This window comes from Melospiza georgiana, chromosome 1 (assembly GCF_028018845.1).
Source record: "Melospiza georgiana isolate bMelGeo1 chromosome 1, bMelGeo1.pri, whole genome shotgun sequence".
Classification (NCBI taxonomy): domain Eukaryota; kingdom Metazoa; phylum Chordata; class Aves; order Passeriformes; family Passerellidae; genus Melospiza; species Melospiza georgiana.
In genome coordinates, this window is record NC_080430.1 from 72,958,642 (window position 1) to 72,982,969 (window position 24,328).

Here is a 24,328-nt window from a genome sequence, read left to right on the forward strand (position 1 = left end):
AAATGATCACCCCTTAAACACAGAGGGAAATGAAGCTGTAAGTATGTGAGGCATAAGCTCCCTCCAAATTAGAAAGCTGAGTACAAGAAGCAGCAGTCTTCAGGATTTTCATCTCTAAAGTTCTATGGAATTCTGTATGCATATATTTTTCAAATTGACCTGCTCAGGCAGGTTATCTTATACATGCCTGTCTTCTACAGGACCACTTAAATAACAAATAAATATCTCTTTATATTGTTTTATAAAGATTTTTTTAACTATCAAAGTAGGTTTTGGTAGTTAAGAAGCACACACCAGTTGCTAACACTGGATCGAATTAATCCTTTTTTTTCGTACTATTAGGTAGTACCTTCCCAAGAACCATGTAGTGCTTTAGATGCATAGCAATCTGTCAGTGTACTAATAGAACAGATGGATGCTTTAATTAGAGAAGGGCTCTTAGGTATATCAGCAATTCCATCATCAAGAGGATGTTTATACCATTAAAAAAAGGGGAGAGGGGGAATAATTGGTAAGAATTGCAACAATGACAGTATCAAAATACATTAAGAGAAAAGAAAGGAGAAAGAATGCCATGTTCTGTCCTGCAGCAGTGAAGAAATTCAGCTCCTGGATATACCAAATTAGGTACTACATATTCAGTATATATGGTAACTGCTATGTACATCACACTAAAATCTCCCGTGTCGGTACTTAACACGTACTTAAGTTATGGATGCCAGCCAGGAGTACAACAGAATTTAAAAGTTGCAAAGACCATTGTACTTAACAGCTGTCACATACCAAAGCTCAGCTGTGGCTGCACCAGCATTCCAGCCTTATCTGCATGGCTCCTCCTTTGTAGGAGCCCAGAGCCCCCTGAAAGCTGCCTACCTCAGAGAGACCCCATTCCAACAGAAGATAAGCACACGGCTATGCACAGGTGGAGCCAGCCAAAGGCAATGCAACCATTTTAAACTCTCCCGCAGAACAGGACTAGAAATGTCATTATCTTGGGACCGACATGGACCAAGCCCAGATTTAAACCGCTATGTAGCTGAAAAGTGAGTTTCCCAAAGAGGAAAATTTTAGGTATTACTTCTCTCTGCAGGACATGCCAACACATAAATGATTACAAGGTAAAGAATGTTCATCCGAGTCACGTTAGGAAGAAAAAAAAAAATTAGGATCATAGCAGCCCTAGGCAGAGGTTGTTTTTCCTTTCAGTTTCAGACAAGTTCATGGAGACCTCTCCTGTCCAATCACACCTGCAAAAAGACATCCATTCACATTAATGTGAATTAATTCCTTTCATGTTAAAGATATGAGATGTCAGAACTATGTCAAGTGCTCCAAAAGCAGCTCTTTAGGGCACAGCTGCTCTCCCACACTCAATAATAAAAAGAGTGTCTCTGGCATGCTTCCCCCCATAACGGCACTTAGTCACCTTAAATCGAGTTTATCAACGTATTAAATAGCTGAACTGAGTTATTCACCAAGTAGCATAAACAGCACCAGCAATTCAACACATTCCACAAAGCTCTGCACTGCCAGGCGTCTGGCACCTTCTAAACTAAGCATCTAAAACTGTGTTTCCATCCATCTAGCTGGAAGTCTCAGTATGACCCCAACTACAAGGTGTACATATTTTAAAAAAGGCAAGCAAACGCAATTGCTCAGAGCACTGCAACCGATCCTGACACAAGATCTTCCCCCTTTTTCTTTACTGGACAGAACAGCATCACTTATACCTCAAGACCAAGCTAAATTCATTTTTCTTCACAGCTTTCTAAAAGGCCACGTGAGCCGAAAGGATCTCTTCCCAAATAACATCTGACAGCCAGATGCAAAATTAACACCCTTAATTACAGCTGGCATTTTTTAGTATTCTGCCTATAGGCAGTCACCTACTGAAAAATTGATATATTTGATGACACCGGCAGGTGCAGAAGCCCTATCTCACATCAGGGGGCAGAGAATTTAATGGTGGCCAAGTGCCAGAATCAGAAACATTACCTTCCAGCACTAAAACAAAAAAGCCTCAAACACGCATTGTACTGAACCAGTCTCCAAGACCAGGCTCATATTACTCATGCTTCTTGCCATGCAGAAGCTCCAGAACACAGCACTGTGTATAATTCCATGCTTATTTTTGTTCTAAAACAAATAAGCAGTTTTGCAGCTTTTAATGAGACTGTTGTATTAGTCTATTTTTCCTTCCACGTGCAAATTATTGGGACGTCAAGGACACTGTGACAACAATTATTTTTACAAAGCAATACGGAATATCAGAACTTGTTTGCAAGAAGCCTTCTGGATCACAGCCACTCTTGAGGTTTTAGGAACAGTTTAGGAAGTCTGACCTAATCGGTCTCCCAGAGACAATATCGTGACTGTAACTGCACTATGGATTCTTACACAGTTCCAGAACTCAGTCACACAGTATCTCAGCAGAAAGCTATTTAACCATGTCCTTTTAAATAGAGATTAAGTATTTCAAACTTTGAGGACGTTATCTTTTGTTAAGGTAGATTTCAACAAAGAGAAAAACTGACATGCCTGACCAATCACTAATACCCAGTTTTGCTCAAATTGATGTTACAAGTAAGATCAGCCCCTTAAAGCTGTTAGGGATTTTGTTTTAGCAGTGGTGTTATCCATTTAATGCTTAGGAGTCAAGACACTGATGAAGTCAACCACATTCACACTCTTAAGGGAGAAAATGAGAGGAGACACCAGAATAAACATGCACTAACCACATTCTGAAATAAACCAAGGCAATGTACAGGAAGCACTTTTACATTCTTAGTGTCCCATTTTGAGGGTTTATAAAAGACCAGTTATTTCATTTACAGAATATTTGTGGACTGCTATTTATTAAGAAAACTGTTTTGTCATAGCAGAAAAATCTAATTCTCTGCAGTTCTCCTAGCAATAATTTTTTAATCTGTGTTTTCCAGATTCCACAACAGGAGAAATGACCAGCCTACAGCAATCACTACAACTATTTGCTGTATTGTCTTATGTAGAATTTGTAATGGTAAGTTTCAGTACAATCATCTTCCAGTCTTAAAACTGTCTCACCTCAGAAATTAAAAAAAAAAACCAAAGTCATCACTTTGCTCTCTTCTTCTCTCCCTACTCCAGGGGGATTAGGTGAAAGAATTCCTTTGAGAAGCAATGCAATAAATCCAACCAAGGTTTATATCATTTCACATAGTAAAGGACAAGTATCACCAAATCCTACTGAGATAGCTTGCAGGAAATTACAGGGATAGAGATGCTAGAGCTTCTCTATCCATTGGGACAAGCCAGGCCACTTAAATCAGCGAAGTCCTAGGCAAACAGGAAATCACTGTTTTAAAGCTTTCCTTAGGGTATGATTCTGGAGGATCATTTATTAAAAAGGTATTTCTCCTAAGCAAAACACTTAACTTTGGGGCCAAAAAAATCGCTCCCTTTTCCAGCGTAATTTGGCGTGTATTCTTTTTAAGTGTCTCTCCTTCCCTCCCTTTCATCTTGTCTGTATAAAATAAGGAAGCAGAGATAACTTGCCAAGACAGTTACATAAAATCAGTATAATTATGTGTCAGTAATATTTTCTTAGCTGTTTTTTGGCTGGCCTGGTACCTTAAATGCTGCAACCTTTCTGTTACAAGCACCTGATCACAGGTGTTTTAGATGTTGATCACAGATCTTCTCAAAGAGATAAGGATTTCAAAAAACGCTGCACTTTTGAAGTACAGAGGCATACTTGTTAGCATATGAACTTGCGTAAGAAATTTGCATTAATTTAATCCTATGTATGCTCACAGAAATATCCTTCTATCCAGTAGTTTTGCACAAGGAAGTCTAAAATGTACGAGCTACATTAGCAGTCAAGTTGAGACACTGAAATAAAACAAAGCTGGAACATCCTCATTTAGCATGTATAATTAATCATTTAATGCATTAAAACTACATGCAAACAGGCTTAACTGTGTGTAAGACTTCGCTGTGTTTCCTGATTGTGTTTTCTTTAGAACACATCTTGTTAGAAAAGGAGGCACACAGCTGTCCCAATTTAAAACACGTGTGTGCATCCCCATTTAATGGTGGGGTGGGACTGGAAATAAAGGAAGTAACATCCCTCCCAGTATCACCTGCTGACTTCCATCCTCACGAGCAGGCAAAGAAACACAAAAGACCACAATCATGATATGAAAAAAAAAGTATTTTAAGCTGCTTTCTAACCCCAATGCAGCTAACCTATTTCTGTCAATTCCTTTAACAAATGCTACTTTTGCACTCGTTATTCCACGGTCATTGTACAATCAGAAAAATCTGAAGAAAAGCTGAATTGACCACTTTCCACCACTCCCACATTCTCTTCTGAATAAAAAAGGGCACTTATCCAGCATACTGTGCTCCTTCCCACCCCACCATTACCGACTCCGTTTGACATTCAGGGGAATTCACTCGAGAAAAGAAGCTCTGTATTTTTCAAAGTTAAAGCACTGAATTCTCACGGTTCATTGAAGGACCATTCTGCTCAGCCAACCCAGCAAGGGGATGGATGGCATGTGCTACTTTGCTAGCATGACCTCCTCTTGGGATATCACATTTACCTGTTTCACGGGAAAACTGACAAGGTGTCTGAATGCACACTTGGACATTAAACGTCTTCGTTTTGAAGAGATGTACAGGATAGTTAAAACCCAAGAAGTTCCGAGATCACAGTAAGTCTTTTACACAAACCAACTCAACTGACACACAAGGTATTTTTAAACCTCCCTAAAACTGCAGAAGGTTGCATAATTACAACGTGGGAGCTAACTTTTCCACCCAACACTCTCCAAATTCTGTACTGTATGCTGTAACAGCAAAGCTGCATTACAAAGCTTCTCCCTTTCCATTAAGAAGGTTTTCACCACCCTGCTTCCAAAGACCATGACCTGCGCTTCCCTACTTCTCTCGCTTGCTGCCCTCAGTCTCTCAGTGAACTCCCACCACTCTAACGGGAAAAACTGATGCCAATAACGTAGAAAGCCAATCGCAGGATCTTGTTTGCAGGCATGCACCGCTCTCAGCTCAGGCAGCCACCGTACTGTGGTAACCTATTTCAGGAGCAAGAACTGCGGGCATTGCCCCTTTGGGAGCGAGCCGGCCGTGCCCTCGGCTCCGCCATGGGGCGTGCTCGGTGCTCCCCGGAGCGAGCACACAGCTCCACTAAACCGTGAGCCAGCTGCCGGCATCCCGCAAACATGTGGAACGAACCTTCGACCTCCCGTGCCCGGCAGCGGCACCGATGCAATTCCTCGTCACTAGGGAAAGCAGTAGTAGATTAAGGCTGATTTAACCTCGAACGCTCAGTGCCGCTGCTGGGAACGGGAAAACAACACGAGCGCGACCTCCATTACCGAGGCGCTGAAAGAAGGGGAGGCAGCCCCGGGCACAGCGCTGGAGCAGCCTGAGCGCCGCTGACACCGCGGCTTCTCCCGGCAGCCGGCTCGGGGAGCGCTTCCCGCCGCCGCCGGGGACCTCCCGGCACGGCCCCTCCCAGGCGCGGCGCGGAGACATCCGCGGGCCGCCTTCCCCGTGACAGGGGACGGCCCCGGGCCGCCTTCCCCGTGACAGGAGACGGCCCGGCGGAGGAGCAGCGCCCAGCCGCCCGCACGCCCTCCGCTCACCCCGGCGCCCGCCGCGCCATCAGCCGGGGCAGTGGGCGCGGCTCCCCCCTTCCCCACGGTCGCCCCCCAGCCCCGCTCACCGGCGTAGAAGCGGATGAGGCAGCCGGTCTCCGAGTCCATGCCCTCCTCCTGCACTCGCCACAGGTCCCGGAAGCCCAGCTGGGAGAGGTAGTCGTTCTGGATCTGCAGCGGCTTCTCGTGGGCCTCCAGCCGCCGGCTGGTCTCCCCGTGCAGCTGTACGTACAGGGCGGGCGGCCCCGCTGGCTGCTCCCGCCCGCCGGCCGCGCCCGCCGGCACCCCCACTGCCCGCCCTGGGGGCAGCTCCCCCGGGCAGGGGGGGGCCCCGGCCCGGCCCCGCACCTGCTTCTTCCACCCCGTCGGGGGGCGCCGGCTCCACCTCCAGCTCGTCCGAAGAGGACGAGCCACCGCCGCCGCCGCTGCTGTAGGGGTCCAGCCGGTCGGAGACGCTCTCGGCGCTGGGGCTGAAGCTCTCGGTGTCGGAGCCGGCCGGCCCCAGCTCCCCCAGCAGGGAGGGGCAAGAAAGCGGCGGCCCGGCAAGGTACAGTTCGGCCGGCGGTGCCCCGGGGCTCAAGTCGGAGGGCGCCGGGCTCGGCCGGCCGCCGGCCAAGTCGCTCTCCTCGGCGCCGCTGCACAGCGGCAGGCGGTCGGGCCGCGCCGCTTCCCCGCAGCCTCCTCCGGACAGCCCGCTCCGCATCCCCCGCCGGCTCCTGGGCTTCTCGTCCGGCTGCGGCCGCAGCCCCTCGGCCGCGGGCTCGGGCGGCGCCTCGGCGGGGCCCGCCGGCGGCTCGGGCGGGGGTTGCGGCGGCGGCGCGCCCGCCTTGCCCAGCACTCGCACCACGCTGCTGCCGCCCCGGTGGCCGAGCTGCTGCAGCCGGGCGGCCACCTCGGCCGCCGTGGTCTCCAGGGTGCAGAGCACCGGGCGCAGGTAGCAGTTCATGTGCCGCTCGTAGACGTGGACGCAGCCCCGCTGCAGGTCCCGCCGCACCCAGTCCCGCTCCGGGGGCTGCAGGGGCTGCAGCTGCCGGGGCGGCTTCAGCAGCAGCAGCGCCTTCCTGTCCAAGCTGCGGGTGCCCAGCGAGGGGGCCGGGGCGCCTCCGGCAGAGGGGGAGGCGGCGGAGAGGTTCCTCTTCAACCTCCCCCGCCGCAGGAGCAGGGAGTTAGCGCTGCCGGCCCCGCCGGGGGCCGCCGGAGTCCCGCTGGCCGCCAGTGCCGCGGGAGGAGCGAAGCCGCCTGCTCCCCCTCGCCTCCGCCGCGGGCCGCCGGCTGCTTTGCCGTCCAGCTGCCCGCCGCCGCCCGACGGCTCCGCGCCGCTCTCCGCCTGACGACTCCTGCCCGGGGAGCCGCTCTCCGGCTCTCCCCGCCCGCTTCCCGCCGCCGGGGCTTCTGCCGCTCGCTGCTGCGCGGGCTCCATCGCCGCGGGGCCGGGGATGCCGCCGCCGCCGCCGCCCTGCTGGGAGCGCCGCTCGGCGCGGCGCGGGGGGGCCGAGCGGAGCGCGGCGCCGCGTCCCGGGGGTGGGGGGCGATTACGTAGCAGCCGCGGGAAGCATTCCGCCGGTGCCTGGCTCAGTCCCGCTGCCCGGCTGTCGCCAGCGCCATTAGGGAGGGAGGCAGGCGGGCGAGGAGCGAACGATCCCGCCGCCGTCCGCCGCTCCCCGCGCGCGCGCGGCTCATGAATATTAACCAGCCCACGGGGAGCGAGGGAGGCTCGCGAGGGTGACGCCACCGCTCGCGCGGCGGGGCGGGGCCTCGCCGATAAACACAGCGTGACTCCCAGGCGGCCCGGCCGCTGCGCGGGGGCCGCTGGGAGCTGTAGTCCCGCGGCGGCCGCAAGTCCCGGCAGTCCCGCGGCTTCCCGGGGGCCGCGCAGGCTTCGGGCGGGAGGCCGCGGCTCACCGGCGGTGTCGGCGCTCCCTCACGGCGCGGGGCTGAATCCGTGTTAAAATTATTCCAGGACTTTGTCCCGCGCTCCGTGTTCCTTGGGTCTGGTCGGCGGCTCTGGCAGGTCCAGTGAGCGCGCTCGCCCCGCTCTGCCCAGCCTGGCGCGTTCTCCCCGTTGGCTGCCTCGGCGCAGAGCCCCGGCAGTCTTCCCCTCTGAAAAGGGAGATGGTTTTTCCAGATCCAAGATGGAGAGAGACATGGAAATGTGGGTGGAAGCATGTATCTTTATATGCACGCACGTACCGTAAGAAGGGCTGCTTTGTGAGTAGGCACAGAGAAGGAAGGTTTCAGTGGCATTAGTCTGTCGTTGTATTTCAGGGACTAAACTTACCTCAGATGCCTACTTGTAGAAGGTCGCTGAGAAGTAGCCATTAATTAGAAACATTTTTTTAGAAAAAACATGTCCCATGATTTCAAACAAATCACTGAAAAGGAAAATCAGACACATTCAGTTAGCAGTGCAAACATGTGAGGTTTTATACTGCAGGTACACCATACTGTGGAATTCAGAGAAATCTGTTATGCTCATGGACATGTTTTAGCTGAGTAATGCCGGCTGGATGGGGCTGTAACTGCCTGAGATCTCTCCTTTTTAATACATTTTGTAAAATCACGGCGAAGCATCTTGCCAGATACTCATGAAAAACGCAATAGACTGCAATAAATTTGGAGTTCTGGGCAATTGACCAGTTATGTCAATATCAGGGGAGATAAATCATCACTAAGCATCCTGAGATAAACTCTTAGCGAAACATTATTTTTAGCTGATCGGTCTTTTAGTGCACATGTGTAATATATGAACCCCAAAATAAACCAGAACCGTAAGAAAATTAAGGTTTCCCTCTCCTAATAAAACATTTCTCTACACTTCCACATCAATGTGTTCATACTACAGAGAAGCAGATTAAACAGCGCACAGCAAAGAACTTACAATGGAATCATGTATCTGCCTTTTAAAAGTTTTTTTAACAACAAAGCTGATGTTTACTGTGTGTGAAAACCACCCACTTTCTGAACAGAACAATCTAAAAATTAACTGTTCTGGTTGGGAAGTTCATGCAGAGCTGTATCTAGAGCTGCCATCACCAGCAGGAGCTTCTTTGGAATTCAAGAGCACAAACTGACAGAAGATGACGGCAGCACTTGGCCATTAAAGACTTAAACTGGTGCCCAAAACCTCCTCTGGCAGTGGCAACACTCAGCAGAAGTCAGAACTGAGTAGATGAGCTCTGGTTCTGGCTGTTTGACATATTCTGATTTATTTCTACTGCTTTGCACCACCCTTTTGCCACCTACTTCACAGAGGTTGCAGCAGGTCCCCCTGATTTAAATGTGTGAGAGAAATGTTCTACATGCAAAAACACACACACACAAGACATACACACTCAGAAGGAGACAGCAAGCTCTAGGGACATTATTGTTAATGATGATACTTGAAATGTTTCTAGCAAAGAGTTTCCAGCCCTTCTCTTCTTTAGTGGGAGTGGCAAGAGGTAAGATCTACCTTTCTCAACTGTTCAAATATCTGAATGTTCATCCACACAGGAAAAGTCCAGAACACAGAACCAAAGAGACATCTCCTGGGGCTTCCAGTTTTCTCCCTTATGGCTGAAGATGTCACATGCTACATGTTAGTGAGGTCCCCCTAACACAGCAGATATACAAGCTGAGCATCAGTTTGAACTGAGCTCAGCTGATTTGTCCTCTGCCCTAACTGGAAGACTGTCCAAGGGCCACCCTGTCCTCCCTGTTGGGACATTCCTCTCAATTTTCAGCCTGAATTTTACACTTGGGTAGTCTATGCACACTTGCTCACATGCCAGCATTGCATTGCCCTTTGACTCAAATAGCTGTGGGCTTGGGGGTTTTTTTGCTCCAGAGCCTTTACTCCAAGGTGCTTAGGAGCAGCAACAATATCCCGCGGCAGGCTTTGTTTTCTCTCTTGGGTAGATTTAAACACAGTCTTGTTGTGTCCTCTGAGGAGATAAATCCCACAGTGTAGGAACACGCAGTTAAGGTCATTTGGCCAGCCTTGGGCCAGATCCTCCCTGGGGTGGATGGTACGGCCACAGCTCTGGATTTTCCCCGTGAGCCCACACGGGGCAGCCGCCGTCTGCGATAGAGCTCGGAGAAGTGGCCGGGGACTGAGCTGACCCCGCTCTCCCTCCTGCCAGGCTAACTCACCGCTGCCAGCAGCCCTACTCATGAGTGGCTTTATGCAATTAAAGCACAAAGTAGCTGTTCTAAAGTCCAGAGGGAGTGGGGAAGTTGTTGGGTTTATCTCTGCCCCATGACGTTTGTTCAGGAGCAGAGGGCTGCTGTGAGGCTCCTGGCATCCTGTGAGCCCTGAGCTGAGCTCTGAGAAGAAAAGAGAGCATGGGGTTGATTTTCACACTTTGCTCAATATGAAGGAGAAAGTTTCTGTAGTGGCCTAGCACCTCCAAATGTTAGCAGTACCCAGCCTGATTATTTTTGCATTGTGCAGGGAAGTGTGCTTGAAATCTCTAAGTATATGCATATTTAAATTGAATTCTCCAGCTTATGAGAAAGCTCTGCTATTTTCCATTTCCTGGTATCTCATATATACTCTTAAACTCTACTGAAATTGTGAATTTTGATAGGGATTAACTGGTGTTGTCAGACATGGGAATGGAGTTTGTGAAATTGATGTTTGACAGGAGGAAGTGGAAGGGTGAAATACACATTCCCTTTTCTGAAGTTGGATTGATGGCAGCTGTTTGGGAGACAGGTAAAATGAAAAAGGGTGGTTTGCAATCTGCAGTTTTCTGACCAGACTCAGGCGATCTTGAGGAGGAGTTTTCTGAGTACAGGAGTTGGCAACAAAAAATGAGCGAATAAAAAGTAATTTATCCGAGATTACTATAAATTACTCCAAACCAAAACTTTTTATACTGAATGAACAAATTATACACTCTCACACATAAGTGCAAGAAAATGCCAGAAGGTCTTGAAACCACAAGAAGACTTTTGAGGACAGTTTTGTGTCCAGAGTTACCAGACCTTATCTGAAATCCTCACAGAGGCTGGAGCTGTTGTGATCTTCACTGTCTACGTTTGTGCTGCTGCTACAGCAGGAGGCATCAGGCTGCACACACAGCCCTGGAGCTGGCTGAGGAACTGCAGTGGTGCTTGGAGTGTGTTAATTCCATCTCCTGAAATCTGCCTCCCCCCGTTCTCACAGATTCCTTTAAAGCCCTCAGGGATACACTGTGCTGTTATTAGATGTTTCTGCAAGGGAAGGGACAGATTATGGGCATCAGCTGATGTCTGTGGTTTTCCTTACTCTTTCATTATGAATGTAGAAGAAAGGACCAGGTCCAGCTTTGATTCATATTGCTGCTGGTTCTGTTCCTTTCTCTTCTTTGTTAGGATTATACCCCTTCATTTCTGGTAACATCTTGGTTTAGCTATAGTTAATGATTATAGTGGTAGACAATTCAATGATGGCTTATTTGTTCTGTCTAATTTTTCAGAAATGTGTGCTGCAGTGGGATAGTAAACAGCTTTTGTAGGCTCAGTTTTACCATGAACTATACTCAAAGGGATTGGTTTTAGTTATATCAAATACACAGTGAATACCCAGTTTCAGTTTTGTTTTTAAAGATATCACTGCAAAATAATATGCTATCATTAAATAGAAATTGCTTAATCCCCAGTCCTCGACTACAGAAAAATTGACTGACAAGTCAGTTCTGGATCAGAAGCTGAGTGCTGAGAAATGCTAGTGTGGGAAAGATTATATTTATACTTTCTCTGCTATAAGTCATCTTCAGTGATGCTGCTAAATGTTCATTTGTGTTTCAAAAAGGTATGAATCACTTTAGTGATTCCAGTTAACGTGTGAAGGTGGAGAGGGAGCTTAGAAAGAAAGAATTTAATGTCCTTCAACCCTGCAGAGTGTTAGGGAGCTTACTCAGCTCTCTTCTTTAGTAGTCTGTTTTTGTAGTAAGGGAGGATTTTTCTACAGATGACAAAGCAAGACACTTACTTCAATGTCAAAATGCTGAAACAAAAGACATTTGCCACTGTATGTGTAATTCAGAGACCAGGAGATGGATGAGCAAAGGGACCATTTCAAATTAAACAATGTAGTAAGAATAACCTTCTTTCTAAAGAGAAATTGAATGTTGTCATATGGAAACTGTTCTCAAAATAATATTTTATCAGTAGGGATTAATGGCATTTTTCAAAATGCTAGGTATGCACCTGTAGCCCTCATTCATATTTGCAATTGCCACAGCTATAGGAACCAATTGGATATACAGATAACAAGGAACTGAAATTTTATGCTGATTGCTGCTCCAGCTGTGAACTTGAGCGCAGTAGTGTGTGTATGTTCCATGCAGTTGTTCTCATCTTGGCATGTAGGGCCTTCAGGGTAGTAAGGCATTTAAGGTGGTGCTAATTCAGGGAAATGTTTACTTTTAAAAGTGTTCTTATATTGAGGATATGGTTAAGAACTATTCTTGAACAGGGAGTTTCCATTATTCAATGCCTGAAATATAATTTAGAGGCTGTAAGTGATCTTACAGTTGCCTTTTTGTTTAAACATTCAGTAACACTGGATTCTTATGACCCAGGAAGTTATTTGTACCTACAACTCCCTAAATAGTTTTCAGCAAGGTTTGATCTGTGTTTCTGATTCCAAAACCACTTCCATACAAGTAATATCAACACTACTACACGTTCTTCAGCAGTGCACTTGAAAGCATGTCAGAAACGAGAGCAAGTGTAAATATTTTCATAACACAGAGAGCGGAGAAAAGAGGCAAGGACCTTCTTGGCTGTACATTAGACTCCTCTAAAGGTGATAGGCACAAATCAGATCCCCATGTTCTGAAAGTGAAGTGCCAGGCTTTGAAACTTCCTTCTTGGTAAGCTGGAGTCCTGTCCCAGCTCTCTCTGGGCAGAGGGGCTGGAGGTGGGTGCAGAATCCAGCTGTGATGTTGTTCAAGTGATGGTGATTCTCACTTGCAGTACTTGGCCACTTGAATTTCAGTTTCTTGTAGAGGTAACCTGTATTGCTTTCAGCAAGGCAGGGTTTTCCTAAGCCAGCAGCAGCAGTGTGGTGTGGAGATCCTTTGATTACACAAATGTTTCCCGTTGTGACATGCACAGGCTGGGCTCTGTTAGCATTGCAGTTAAACAGTCATGAGGTGCAGCCTCCTTAGCAAATTTTGGAATCTCTTCTGCAGCACAAACCTCTTGCTTCCATCACATGAAGAAAGAAAGGAAACAGCAGCACCTCTGCTGCAGTTCAAGGTGATGAGCAGCTGATTATGAGTTAACTCTACAGCTGAAAGCCACATGCAGAGGGACAAACACGAGGAAAAGAACTTCAGCTTTGTTATACCTGGATTGATTACAGGTCTATGTTATACATTCTAGTGTTATGTTAAATACTATGTTAAAATTAAACCAGTATTTTACAAATTTTGCATTTAATTTGTGTTGATACTATTTGCAAAGCCAGACTTTGTAATTGCCAGTAGACTCAGCAACACCATACACTAATCCTCTTACTGTGTCTTCAACTCTTCCATTTTAAGCTATTTGTTTTGTTTGTTGCTTTTTTAAAGAAAAAGAGCTTTGCTGCCTGTTAGATATTAATGCACTAAAAGATTCTCTTCCAGAACTTTATAAATCCTTCCTTGTAATTATTTCTTTTTATCTTTCTTCCTCATATGGCGTCTTAAGCCCTTTTTGTTTCAGAGCTCTACAACTCCTCGAGGTACAGTATTCATCACTACTGATAGAGATGGATTAATGGGGATTCATTAAGCTGCAGCCAACACAGTGACTCGAATGTGATGGTTTTACATAATGCCCTAAATAGCATGACTGGCGCATTTGAAGTGACCCAAGAGATTCCAACATTTTTGGTATCAGCTTTTCATGAGGTTAGTCATCTCCTATTAATTCCCTTGTAAATATCTTGGAGGAAGGTTACTGTCTGTTGTTTAAAGGCTGTGCATAAAGGCCTTTCATGTGAGACTGGGGATATGTTTCTGCCATACAGCAGGTTTGGCAACAAAGTTGGCTTAGAAAGGTCATGCCCCTACTCACTTGTCTTTGCCTCTTCTGCGTGGTGTGTTGCCACTCTGGTGTGCCAGGATGAGGGGAGCAGCACTGCCAGCAGGAAAATGGGAATGTTCTGCATTAAAGCAAATTGTGCCTGAAGAATCTCAGGTATCCCTTTAATACCGTAAGGATCTATTACATAAATGCAAGTTATTTATTTGTGAATGTCATAAGCACTGAAGTGAGACTAGCCCAGGGGAAGCTAAACCCTCAAAAAATGTGTTAGTCATGATTTATCCTAGTACAGAGTGCTATCAACAGCTGCATCTACAGTACTTTACTTGAAGTATAAACATAGATGCACATTATGTCCTTTGAAGCAGCCTTTTTAAATTTATTTCTTCAACACCAAAGGTGTCTCTTGTTAAGAGTAAACACAGAAATCCTCCACGGAAATTTACAAAATAAAGCCTTAGACAATTAAAATATTGGCAGGATCAACTTAGAAGTTAGTACTAAAATAGCTCGCTGTCACTTCTGTGGCTCCCCAGGCACCCCTCTCAGAAGGGCTTTCAGGAAAGCTGTAGGGAACATATCTGAGCTTTGATGAAAATGACCATAAATCTAGGAGAGTAGGGTTTTTTTCTTCCTTAGCTATTCTAGTGACAAAATGCCCACTGACTCGTGGGCTGGCAGCCATGAACTTGTGTGCAGAATGGCTCTCATGTGCCGTGCCAGCAGCACATGGACGTGGCTACCAGAGCTGCCCTGGCCTCAGAGCTCCGCCCTCCCTTGACGGGCTCAGCCACCCCAGCGATGACTGCGCGGTCACAGGGCTGTGACACGCCCTTGTGTGAGACTGAGAGAGCTCTGCAATACACTGGAACGATGGGAATGGGCTCGGTACTCATGGGCGAGGCTAAACTGAACTTCCAGGAAAACGAGTCTGTCATTTCACCGACAGATCATGTGGCTCCCTGTGCAGCAACCCACAGTGGGGGTCACTGCGGTGCCCTGCTCTGTGCTGTCTGTCAGTCTGTGCAGAAGCTGGCCTGGTACAGTCAGGAAGGGAAGCCATAGGAAAGGGACAACAGCTAATATTTTAGGATCCAGGTTTGACTGAGGTGAAAGCATGCATTGTTAGCTTTGCAGATGTTGGTCAGGATACACCAAACTACGGTCATGTGTATATAACTGGCATCCAAACTCTTTCAGCAGCAGCATCATCCCGCTTTTGGCTTTCTAAAGGTGTCCTTTGTTGCTTTCTAAGTGCCAAGAACAGATCTGAATGCCCTGTGAGACTTCACCTGTTCTGGTCAGAGCAAGGGTAAAAAGCAGGTTCTCCAAACTGATGTGAATTCTCATTGCTGGAGTAGAATGAGCTCTTCATTTTCGCAAAAGGATACATGCCCAGGCACTGTCACTGGTAGCACGTTCTCCAAGATATTTAATGCCTGTGACCTAAGCACCCTGCAGATCAAGACATGCCTTGGAGTTGAATTTTCATCAGCCTCTTCATAGGACAGGCAGTGAAGCCATTGTGAAAACCCATTGGTGGCCCCCACGCAGTTGGGAAATGCTGTGATTGAAAGTCAGCCAGATTTTTAGGAACATTGTTTCTGCCAACAGGTACTGATAACCTGCTTTCATAATAATAGCACAAACTTCACCCTCCAGCAACCTGACACAGTTCTTTGCCTCGCCAAACAGATCTGTCCTGCACCAGTAGTGGATCTGGAATGCCAAAGCTTTCCAGCATCCAATTTCTGACAAAAAAAAAAAAAAAAAAAGCTGGTGTACACAGTGAAGAGTTTTCCTGCAGAGCTGAAGAGACAAAGGGATAGAGCTCCCTTGGTACCTGTGACTGTGAGCAGTCAGGCTTTTGAAAGAAGCCCAGGTGGTGAGGTTTTCCATGAGACTGATCCACAATCCAGCACACAAGAGCCAGCCAGGGAGCTCTTCTCTACAATGATTGCAGCCAGGCTGCTGGCCAGGGTTCACATCCGCCACAGCTTAGCACAGCTGGGCTGCAGGCCTTTCTGGGTGATAGCCAAGCATGTTGTGTCCTACCATTCTTGGCTGCCCTTTTATGTTTTCTTCATATCAGGTCCCGGCATACAAGGAACTTGCAGCAGATTTGGAGGTGACTGCTGGAAACCCATTTATCACATCATTCCCCCACATGGTGGCATTGCTTGCAAAAAGTATCCGCTGATTCCCAGTGTGTGATGTTTTGTTCTCAGGTGCTTTAGCCAGAGTTCTGCTGCCACAAGGGAGAATTTGCCACCAGGTATGCCTGCTCCTCTTCACTTTCTCTGAGAATGAATGCTCTTCCAGATCAGATGGACCATGGAGCTCTCCGAGACCAGCAACCCCGCTGAGGATCTCTCAGGGGAGCTGTGTAGGAACATGCAGAAAGCAGCTACAAGAAAGGCTCCAGTGACTCTCCTTCTGTCATCAGTGGTGCAGACCAGCTGTCAGAGGAGTGGTCACACTGCAGGCAAAAAAGGTCAGGCAGGCAAAAAAGCAGGCTGTTCCACGACCATCCCGGAAGGGATGCACTGACTGAAGAAAGCCAAGAAATTTGGAAAGCCTCTGCATGAGATGTCCAACGAACAGGTCTCACTGCAGAGAGGAAGTGTTGGTCAGTAATGTGTGTCATGGTGGATGACCTCTGGGCCCCTCAGGTCATCCTGCCAGGAGCAGGGCCAACGTCAAAGCGAGATCACATCACCAGGGCCTGGCAGTGCACAAAACCTCAGAGCAGTTCTGGCAGGCTGGAATTAGCAGGCTGAGTCACTCAGCCAGGAATCAGTTGTCAATGTGGTCGCTGTTGAACGAGTGTAACGACAGATTGTCAAATACCTAAACAAGGGCTGCTTTTTGGCAAGAGCTGAGATATTGAAATGATTTGTAAATCACTTGCAGGATTTCCTACCTACATCTTTTCAGCAGCATAAGTGGATTAGACTACTGGTCCTTCTAGATAGCATTCTGCTGCAAAGGGACTGTTACCCCACACTTCAAGGAAAGATGAAAGGACAGTTGTGGTAGATGGTGAGGGATAGCCAGTCTTAGAAACCTATTCCCAAAACTGCAGTGATTGGAAGCTGGCTTTACTCCAGAAGCATGAGTATAAATCCCTTCCAAAGCTCTTGTTTATTTTTATGCATGTATTAGCAGTCCTCTTTTGACTCCTGCTAAGATTTTGGTTGTGATGATACTAGGTAGGAAGGGATTTGGCTGAGTAACTGCACGCTGTGCAAAAAAAATTTATTTCATTTTTATCAGTTTTAAATGTGTACATTTTCAATTTAATTGAATATTCCTTTGTGTTTATACTGTGGAAAGGAAACCAGCAGCATGTATTTGTGAGTGGATTTGCTGGACAAGGGCTGGGATTGGTTTCCCACTGCTTCAAACCAGGGGAAATCACAATACAGTGGAATACACAAATTAGGGGTTCTGGTTAATCAAACTCAATAGTAACTTGGAACAAAGAGAAAGTCTTAGGAGAGTTAGTCCTTAGAACACACCCATATTTTTTCACTGCCTCCCTTCCTCCTTTTTCTTTCAGGAATGATTCAATACAATATTTTATGAGAAACTTAGCAATTTCTAGTTGAGCAAGCTAGTGGAAGGTATCGCTGCTTATGGCAGGGAGGTTGAAAATAGATGATCTTTAAGGTCTCTTCCAATCCAAACCATTCTGTGCTTCTATGACTAAAAATCAAGGTAAAATCAATCAACCTTAACCCGAATGCATTCTTCCAGTTTTAAAACAGTCACCAGAACATCTCTTATTAAAAGGGCTAACTAAGTATGATCCCTTTTTCTTTCTTATAAAGGTTATTGGAAACCAAACCAAGCAATGTCTTTGTTATATTGCTGAGAAAGTTCCTTCTTTGGCAGGGGAAGGGTAATTGTGATAGCAAGCTGCTTCTGTTCCCAAATTCCCTGATGTGCTGGGGTCATGTTGCATATTTGCACTCTGCTTTAACAAGGAACAACAACACAGACAGAAGGGCTTATTTTTGGTGTCACTACATTTAGAGCAGATGTTATAGGCTCAATTATCCTGATACTTCAGCTGTAACATTGCATTATTCTCTAAGCTCCGTATGTTTGGCAGAAATTGTTTTGTTGGAAGACACTGCTTTCTGAAAGCGGGTGCTTCTGCTCCTCCACTTAGTATAGCCTGACAGCTACCTTCAGTAAGCAAATTTATCATTTTGGATCGCTTCTGCACCGTAGCTACAAATCACATTGAATGTACTGCTGAACAAAACACGTTCTATAAAGCGGGGCGAGCATCTGCCCATTATAAGAATATCCAGCACTTTAACGCAGGATCATTAGTCACCGAGAGTAAATTGATGGGTTATCAAATTCTGCATATTTCAGTCAGCATTCAAAAAAACCCTACTTGTGTAATGCAGGAATATTCTAAGTTCAGCAACCTCAGAGTATAGTTGAGTATCTCCATATATAACAATGTTGTGAAACAGAAAGACACCTCCTGCAACTCCTGAATCACAGCCTTGAAATGCACATGACAATTATTTCATTTTGAGGCCAATGGTGATGAGCTCTATCAGCATGGCAAGTAATTAGAAGAAATAGGGATCACTTGACTCATCTTTTCCTCCTGCCTTTGCCAGGTCATTAAAGGTACCATTTAAACATTTAAACACCATCTAAAGCTTATTCCATTCCATTATGCCATTCATTTACTGCATCATGTTGTTCTGGAGTTATGTTTATGAAAAGGGACTCTACATTTTTAATTTTAAGTTTTTTGTCTTTGAAGCAATACAACCATTTCTAATGCTTTCTGTAAAGGTGATGTTTTTTAGAATGCGTAAATTGAGATGAAAATAACTGAAAATAATGAGTCAAGCCAATAAAACTAGCAGAGGAGTCAGCCAAATGGTAGCTCAAAGAAGGCAGATCACATATTAAAAAAACAGTTGAATAATTTTCTTTTAAAAATCCAGCTAGACATGCAATTCTTATCTCTGTCACCTAACATTTGCCACATCTTCTACTTTATGAACACATACACTTTGCTTGGTAAAAAGGCAGAATCTTTCACTAAAATGTATAGCAAGATATGGCAGTTTTACACTATTTCTGTTATCAAGTAGTGTTATAACAAGAGGGGGCTTGTTAAAATTTCATTATTTTAGTAGCAGCATTCTCCAGAAAAAAATACTCATATATTTCCTATGCTCGGACTGTATGAACTGATTATCCAACAATTACATATTAATTATTAATCACCCAGTGCTTCAGAAGCCACCCTGTGGCTCTCTAGTGCAGGAACTCTACTGCTTTTGCAACCTAATGATATGATTTTCCCAGCTGCGGTGTTGCAGCGCTCAGCCAGACGGAAGGCTGATGGCAGAGGGAGACATAAAGTTATGGGGATGCCTAAGGTTGAACCTCACCTTGCTTGGAGGAGGTTATGAAACAGTAACCTAAACAAATTCAGCAGGCAAAACACAGAAAACTAGTTAGATGACAGACTATGGTTAGAATAGAGGGGGCATGTGTTTTAGGTGGTCTGTAAAGTGATTAATGGAAATACCTGAAAATGAGCAAATAGGGAAGAAGATATTTTCCTCCTGTGTTCCCCAAGAACACCTTTTCTGACTCCCTGTTTAAGTGGCAAGCCTGAGAACTGTGATTTGCATTATCAGTACACATTTTTGGCTATACATGGTTACCAGTCAGGAAAACAAGATTGATTTCTCATTCTCAAGCACATTTATAACGTCTGTGCAAATGAATGTAGGGCATATCCCGGCTAGATCAATATTTATGCAGCCTACTTTAGAAAGCAAGGGAGTTGCTTCTGAGCAGCAGGGGATCTTGTAATTTCTTTTCCTATGGTTTCCTCTTTTCCTGGTTTCCAGTGAAATTTGTTTGCATAATGCTTCATGCTCGCTGACAATTAAAGGGAGTTTTTACGGAGGCCCCTCCAAAAGGCCGAGCTGCTGCTGGCACCGAGGCAGCGCTGGCACCTGGGGAATGGATCCCTGGGGTGGAGGGAGGTGTGGGTGAGCCCATGGAGCTGCAGGCCAGGCCAGGAGCAGCAGGATGGCCCTGGGAGTGGGAGGGTGTGCTTGTGACAAGGATGTGCTTGTGACAAGGGTGTGCTTGTGGCAAGGTGTGTGAGGGCAGCGAGGGAGCACAGTGCTGCTCCCCAAAAGACAGCTGGCAGCAGAGCTGGTGGCTTCTGCTGCCTCCCTGCAGCCCCGGCACCAAAGCCACTCAGCTTTGGCTTTGCACACTTCATTCCACTCACGAAAGAGCAACAATTAATTACCCTAATTAAAGCCAACTGCAGAATATCGAATACTGTGGTTTGTTTCGTTCTTCTAGGCTCACCTCTTTCGTGCACACATTCCCCATGCTGTTGTCACAGCTAATCTCTTTCATTCATTTTGAAATGGTGGGCAGGGGGCCAGGGGAGAGCGGAACACATAATAAATCAAAAGGCAGTAGCAAAACATGAAAAAGAGCCAAGCTCCCAGCAGCATGCCGGCATCTATGTTTAAAAGGATCTTCCCAAACAGCTGTTTTCTCACAGCACAGCTTTCATTTTCTTGAGGCTTAGGAGGAGGTAACTTCATTGACCCACAGGCAGAAGGCAGCATTTGTGAATATCCTTTACTTTTCCTTCTGCCATATTTACCAGAATTTTCTTAACCTGACTTGAATAAACTCAAGGGCCTTCAAATGTCCGTAGTAATGCAAGATGCTGCACAGTGATGCATGTATTTGGAAATTAATAGGGAGATGATAACAAGTAACTTTACAGTATTGGTATCTTCTGATTGTCAATTTAATTTTCCATCAAATAAAATACACTTTATGTATATAAAGTATCCTCTGCAAACTTTTTTCTGAAGAAGCTCCTCCATGATGCAAACATGACAAGATCTAGGCTATTAAATCATCTTGATTTCCATGGCCATTGCACTGAAATGCAGCATTAGCAAATACAATATATTGAATGCCTCTACAGTAAATAATTCCATTTTTTTCAAGTAACTAACTAGGCAATAAGAACTCTGTCAGTTCTGTGTTGACAAAGTATCTTAGTTACTGAGTAACTATAGAGATGTTTTCCTTATGCTTGACGTAATTATCAAAATGCCTTCCAATAGTTGGTGAGAATGTTAAGGCTGAAAGAGTAATTCCTGGAGTGTGGGTTGCTGTTTGCAGGGACATACAAGTCAGCTCTGCACAGGCCAGCTTTGCACCCACAACTAAAAAGATCTTCAATGTATTTCTTCTTGCCATCAGTCCCTTTGGAGCAAACTGGAACATCTGGTGCTGCCCTGCACATCAAGTTTCAGATTTGGTCAGCCTCAGGCACAGGGCCAGGAGAAGACCCAGATACAGACATCCTAGGGCATAAGTCACAAATTACTTTGTCTCTCATAAAGCTCCAGCTTAGGTAAGGGCTTGAACTCAGAAAGGGGGGTGCAGTTCAAAGTCTATGTGCAAAGCTTGCCCTAAGAGCCCCCAACCCAAAAGGATACTGGTTTTGCTACTTCCCTGATGTGTAGCCAAATCCTTCTTCACAGTCTCTGGCCTGTGCTGTTTTAGTACTTTGGGGTGGTTCAGATTTTGCCCTGGTGCTGTTAACTCTCTGCAGATCTTGACTCTCTGGAGCCTCTGGCAGACCCCCCAAAGCTGGATGTGTCCTATGGCCTGAAGAACATGGACTAGTACACTGTGGTGAGGGACATTTCCTACTTGGCATTCATGCTGAGCTCTGCATGGGTGATTTTTCTCCTACAAGTGATGTGGAACATGTAGAATTTCAATCTGAGCTGTGCTCAATGAAGAATGAAGGCTGGAAGGGATCCCAGTGGGATATTTACTGTCTTCTCTTACTGACTTAGAGTACTATAGATACCATACAGAAATATTACTTATAGTATAATGTCAGCAATAATATATAAACTGTACCCATGATGTTCCAACAGGTTGTCTTTTAGATATGCAGCGACAGAGGCTCCATCACCTCCCTGCCTGGCTGCTGTCTGTCCTCTGCCCCGCTGCCCTGACCAGCCCTAATTATTTCCCAGTGACTAACCCGAAACCGCCTTGCTGCCCCACAGGCAGAGAGCAGAATAATTGCCTTCCTCTTTGCAGCCCCACGTGTGGAAACGCCCTTCTTTCCTTCCTCAGGCAGAACAAGGACAGTGCCTTTGGACTTTCCTCACAGGTGTTGTTCTCCGGGCCTCCTGCCAGCCACATGGCTGCCCCTGTGTCCAGCTGGGGTGCCCTTGTTCTGGGAGAGCCACAGCCCAAAACCAGCCTGACTTGCAGCAGGGTAGAGGAAAAGGGCTTGTGCCTGCATCTTGTGAGCCGTTCCCTCGTTGGTCCATCCCAGTGTGGTGTTCGCCTTCGTCTCAGGAACACGGTGCTCCCAGGCTTTAGCTCACAAGCCAGGCTCCTGCCCAGCAATCTGGGCTATTACCTGATTGGATTTGTCCATTGTTCCTGCCTGATGGCACCATCTCATATGAGCCTGTCCCCGTTCTGAATTGCATCCTGTGTTTCCCCCAACACCACCACAGTGTCCCCTCAGCGACACCAGTGACAATGCCAGCCCCAGCACCAGTGTGCCCTGCTGTCCCTGGCACAGCCACTGCACCTGCTGTCACTCACCCTCTTGCTACAATTTGACAAGCCTTGTGTCAGCCTCTTGTAAATTTCTCTTTTGAGTTTACTTATGGTGAGAATGGCATCAGAGACACAGTCAAAAGCACTTGGAAGACAAGATACGGTACTTGGTGTCTCCTTTCTGTAAGACTGATGGCTGCCACAAAAGGAAATAAATTTGCTTTAGCTCATTTAGTGTTCATTGCTTTTATCACCAAGTGTGAATTAGCCCACATTTGATTACTTGCTCCAGTATTTCCAGGGCATTGACATGAAGTTGGCCAGTTTTCTCCTTTGCTCTCAGTTTTAAGGGAGAGCTTTTTTTTATTTGTCCATCTCTGTACAAAGTCACAGTTTGACTCATCCTCCATCAAGTCACACAGACAACTAACTACTCATGGCCCAGAGGTGCCATTAGCCAGGTCTTCAAGTATCTGAGGTCAAAGTATTGCTGCCAATTTGCAAATAATTAACTTCTGCATGAACTCTTTCCTTGTTAGAGTCACCTATCTTTCCCACTGGTGCTGCTGGTGTTTGTGTTACCTACCCACATGCAACTAGTGTTTTGGGGAAGAAAAGTGGAAATTAAAGGCACTAAACACCTCTTCTACAGAAAGGAGCACGATGGAAGCATTCCTTTTTCAGGAATTAGAGACCATAGAATCATAGAATGGGATTCCTGATGTGATTCACATCAGAATGTGGTTCCTGGTGTCCCTTGATAATCCCCTCTCTTGCCCCTGCATGTTGGGGCAATGCTTTGTACGTGCTTGTCTTGCCAGGTGTCCTTTTCCTGGGCATTTCCCTCCTGTGCTGAGAATGGAAGATGCAACAATTAAAGAATAAAAGATTATAGAGAGCAAATAAGTGAGTCATGCCCTGGTACGTGTCACTGTAAGTAAAATAAAACAGTAAATCAGTAGATTTCATGGGAACAGCATGGTCCAGACTTTGCTCATGGAGGCAGCACAAGAGACCTGTGCATTCACAGATCCATCCCTGGTGCACCATGTCCCACCCCAGCTCACAGGACTGATGAGGCCAATTTCTCACAGTGCCATTGAAAGGAGTTGGTTCAGAGTGAAAAACACTTCCCTGCAGCATAAATCAGCCCTGCAGAAACTCGGTGCTCAGCCATACCATTAATGCCAGAACTGTTGTGCTGTTTTGAACCTGGGGAGCAGGGAAACATCCCCAAGGCAGCCCTGGGAGAGACAAGGAGAGGGTAACAGGAATGCCAGGGTGCAGGTATTTGACATAATCTTTGAAAAAGGCCAGTGGTTGCTCTCTACCACTCTACCCACTATTTCTTCTTCCACTTTGGCTGGCCAAAAAGCCCAAGCCAACCATGTTTTGTTAATAATGAAGAAAAATGGCTCTTTGTTGACAGAGCTGCCACTGCGCATCCCCAGAAGTCCCATGAGCAGCTCTGCTCAGGAAAGCTATGCTTGATTAAACTGAACCCTGTCTTCTGAAACACTGGAGCAGGGGCTGTTGTGGGACTTCATCCAATATAACTGTGTTTTATTTTTATTGCTCCTCATCTGTTTTCCCTGATTTTGATAAGGCCAGAGAGCACCTTGGCTCAGCAATCTCTGCTCTCAGCAGGAGGAGGAGAATCATGCACTGAATGACCTTACTGAAGTGCCTGTCATGTAAAAACCCTTCTGCCACCTGGAGTCCTGCCTACACCCACTTTTCCCTCTCCTTCATTAATATTTATGGTGGCAAAACTAGATATAGCATGAATTACGTGGAACTTTAAAATTACACAATGAGCAATTTCATAAAGAATGAAGTTCCTTGGCAATTCTTCCATATAGTTATATCAGTAAGATTCGTGCCTGTGCAATTCCCAGGGCAAAATCAATCTTACTTTTCACTTTTTTTTTGGGAGGGATAGAAGATTAATGTGATTCTCCACACAATTTCATCACCAGACTTTGCTGGTTTCCATTCCACTGTAAAATGATGATAGTGCCCTGCCTCTCAAT

General features: G+C 46.2%; 1 protein-coding gene across 1 annotated transcript in view; it reads right to left on the reverse strand.

Annotated features, from left to right (window-relative positions):
• PHLPP1 (PH domain and leucine rich repeat protein phosphatase 1) overlaps positions 1-7,192 on the reverse strand; it is a gene marked incomplete at its 5' end in the record, with an annotated part of 135,901 nt that extends 128,709 nt beyond the window's left edge. The window contains 4 exon segments of the mRNA XM_058022654.1: positions 5,729-5,987; positions 5,989-7,095; positions 7,098-7,144; positions 7,147-7,192. Of these exon segments, the coding sequence (XP_057878637.1) occupies positions 5,729-5,987; positions 5,989-7,095; positions 7,098-7,144; positions 7,147-7,192 (1,459 nt within the window).
• Positions 7,193-24,328: the final 17,136 nt, after the last annotated feature.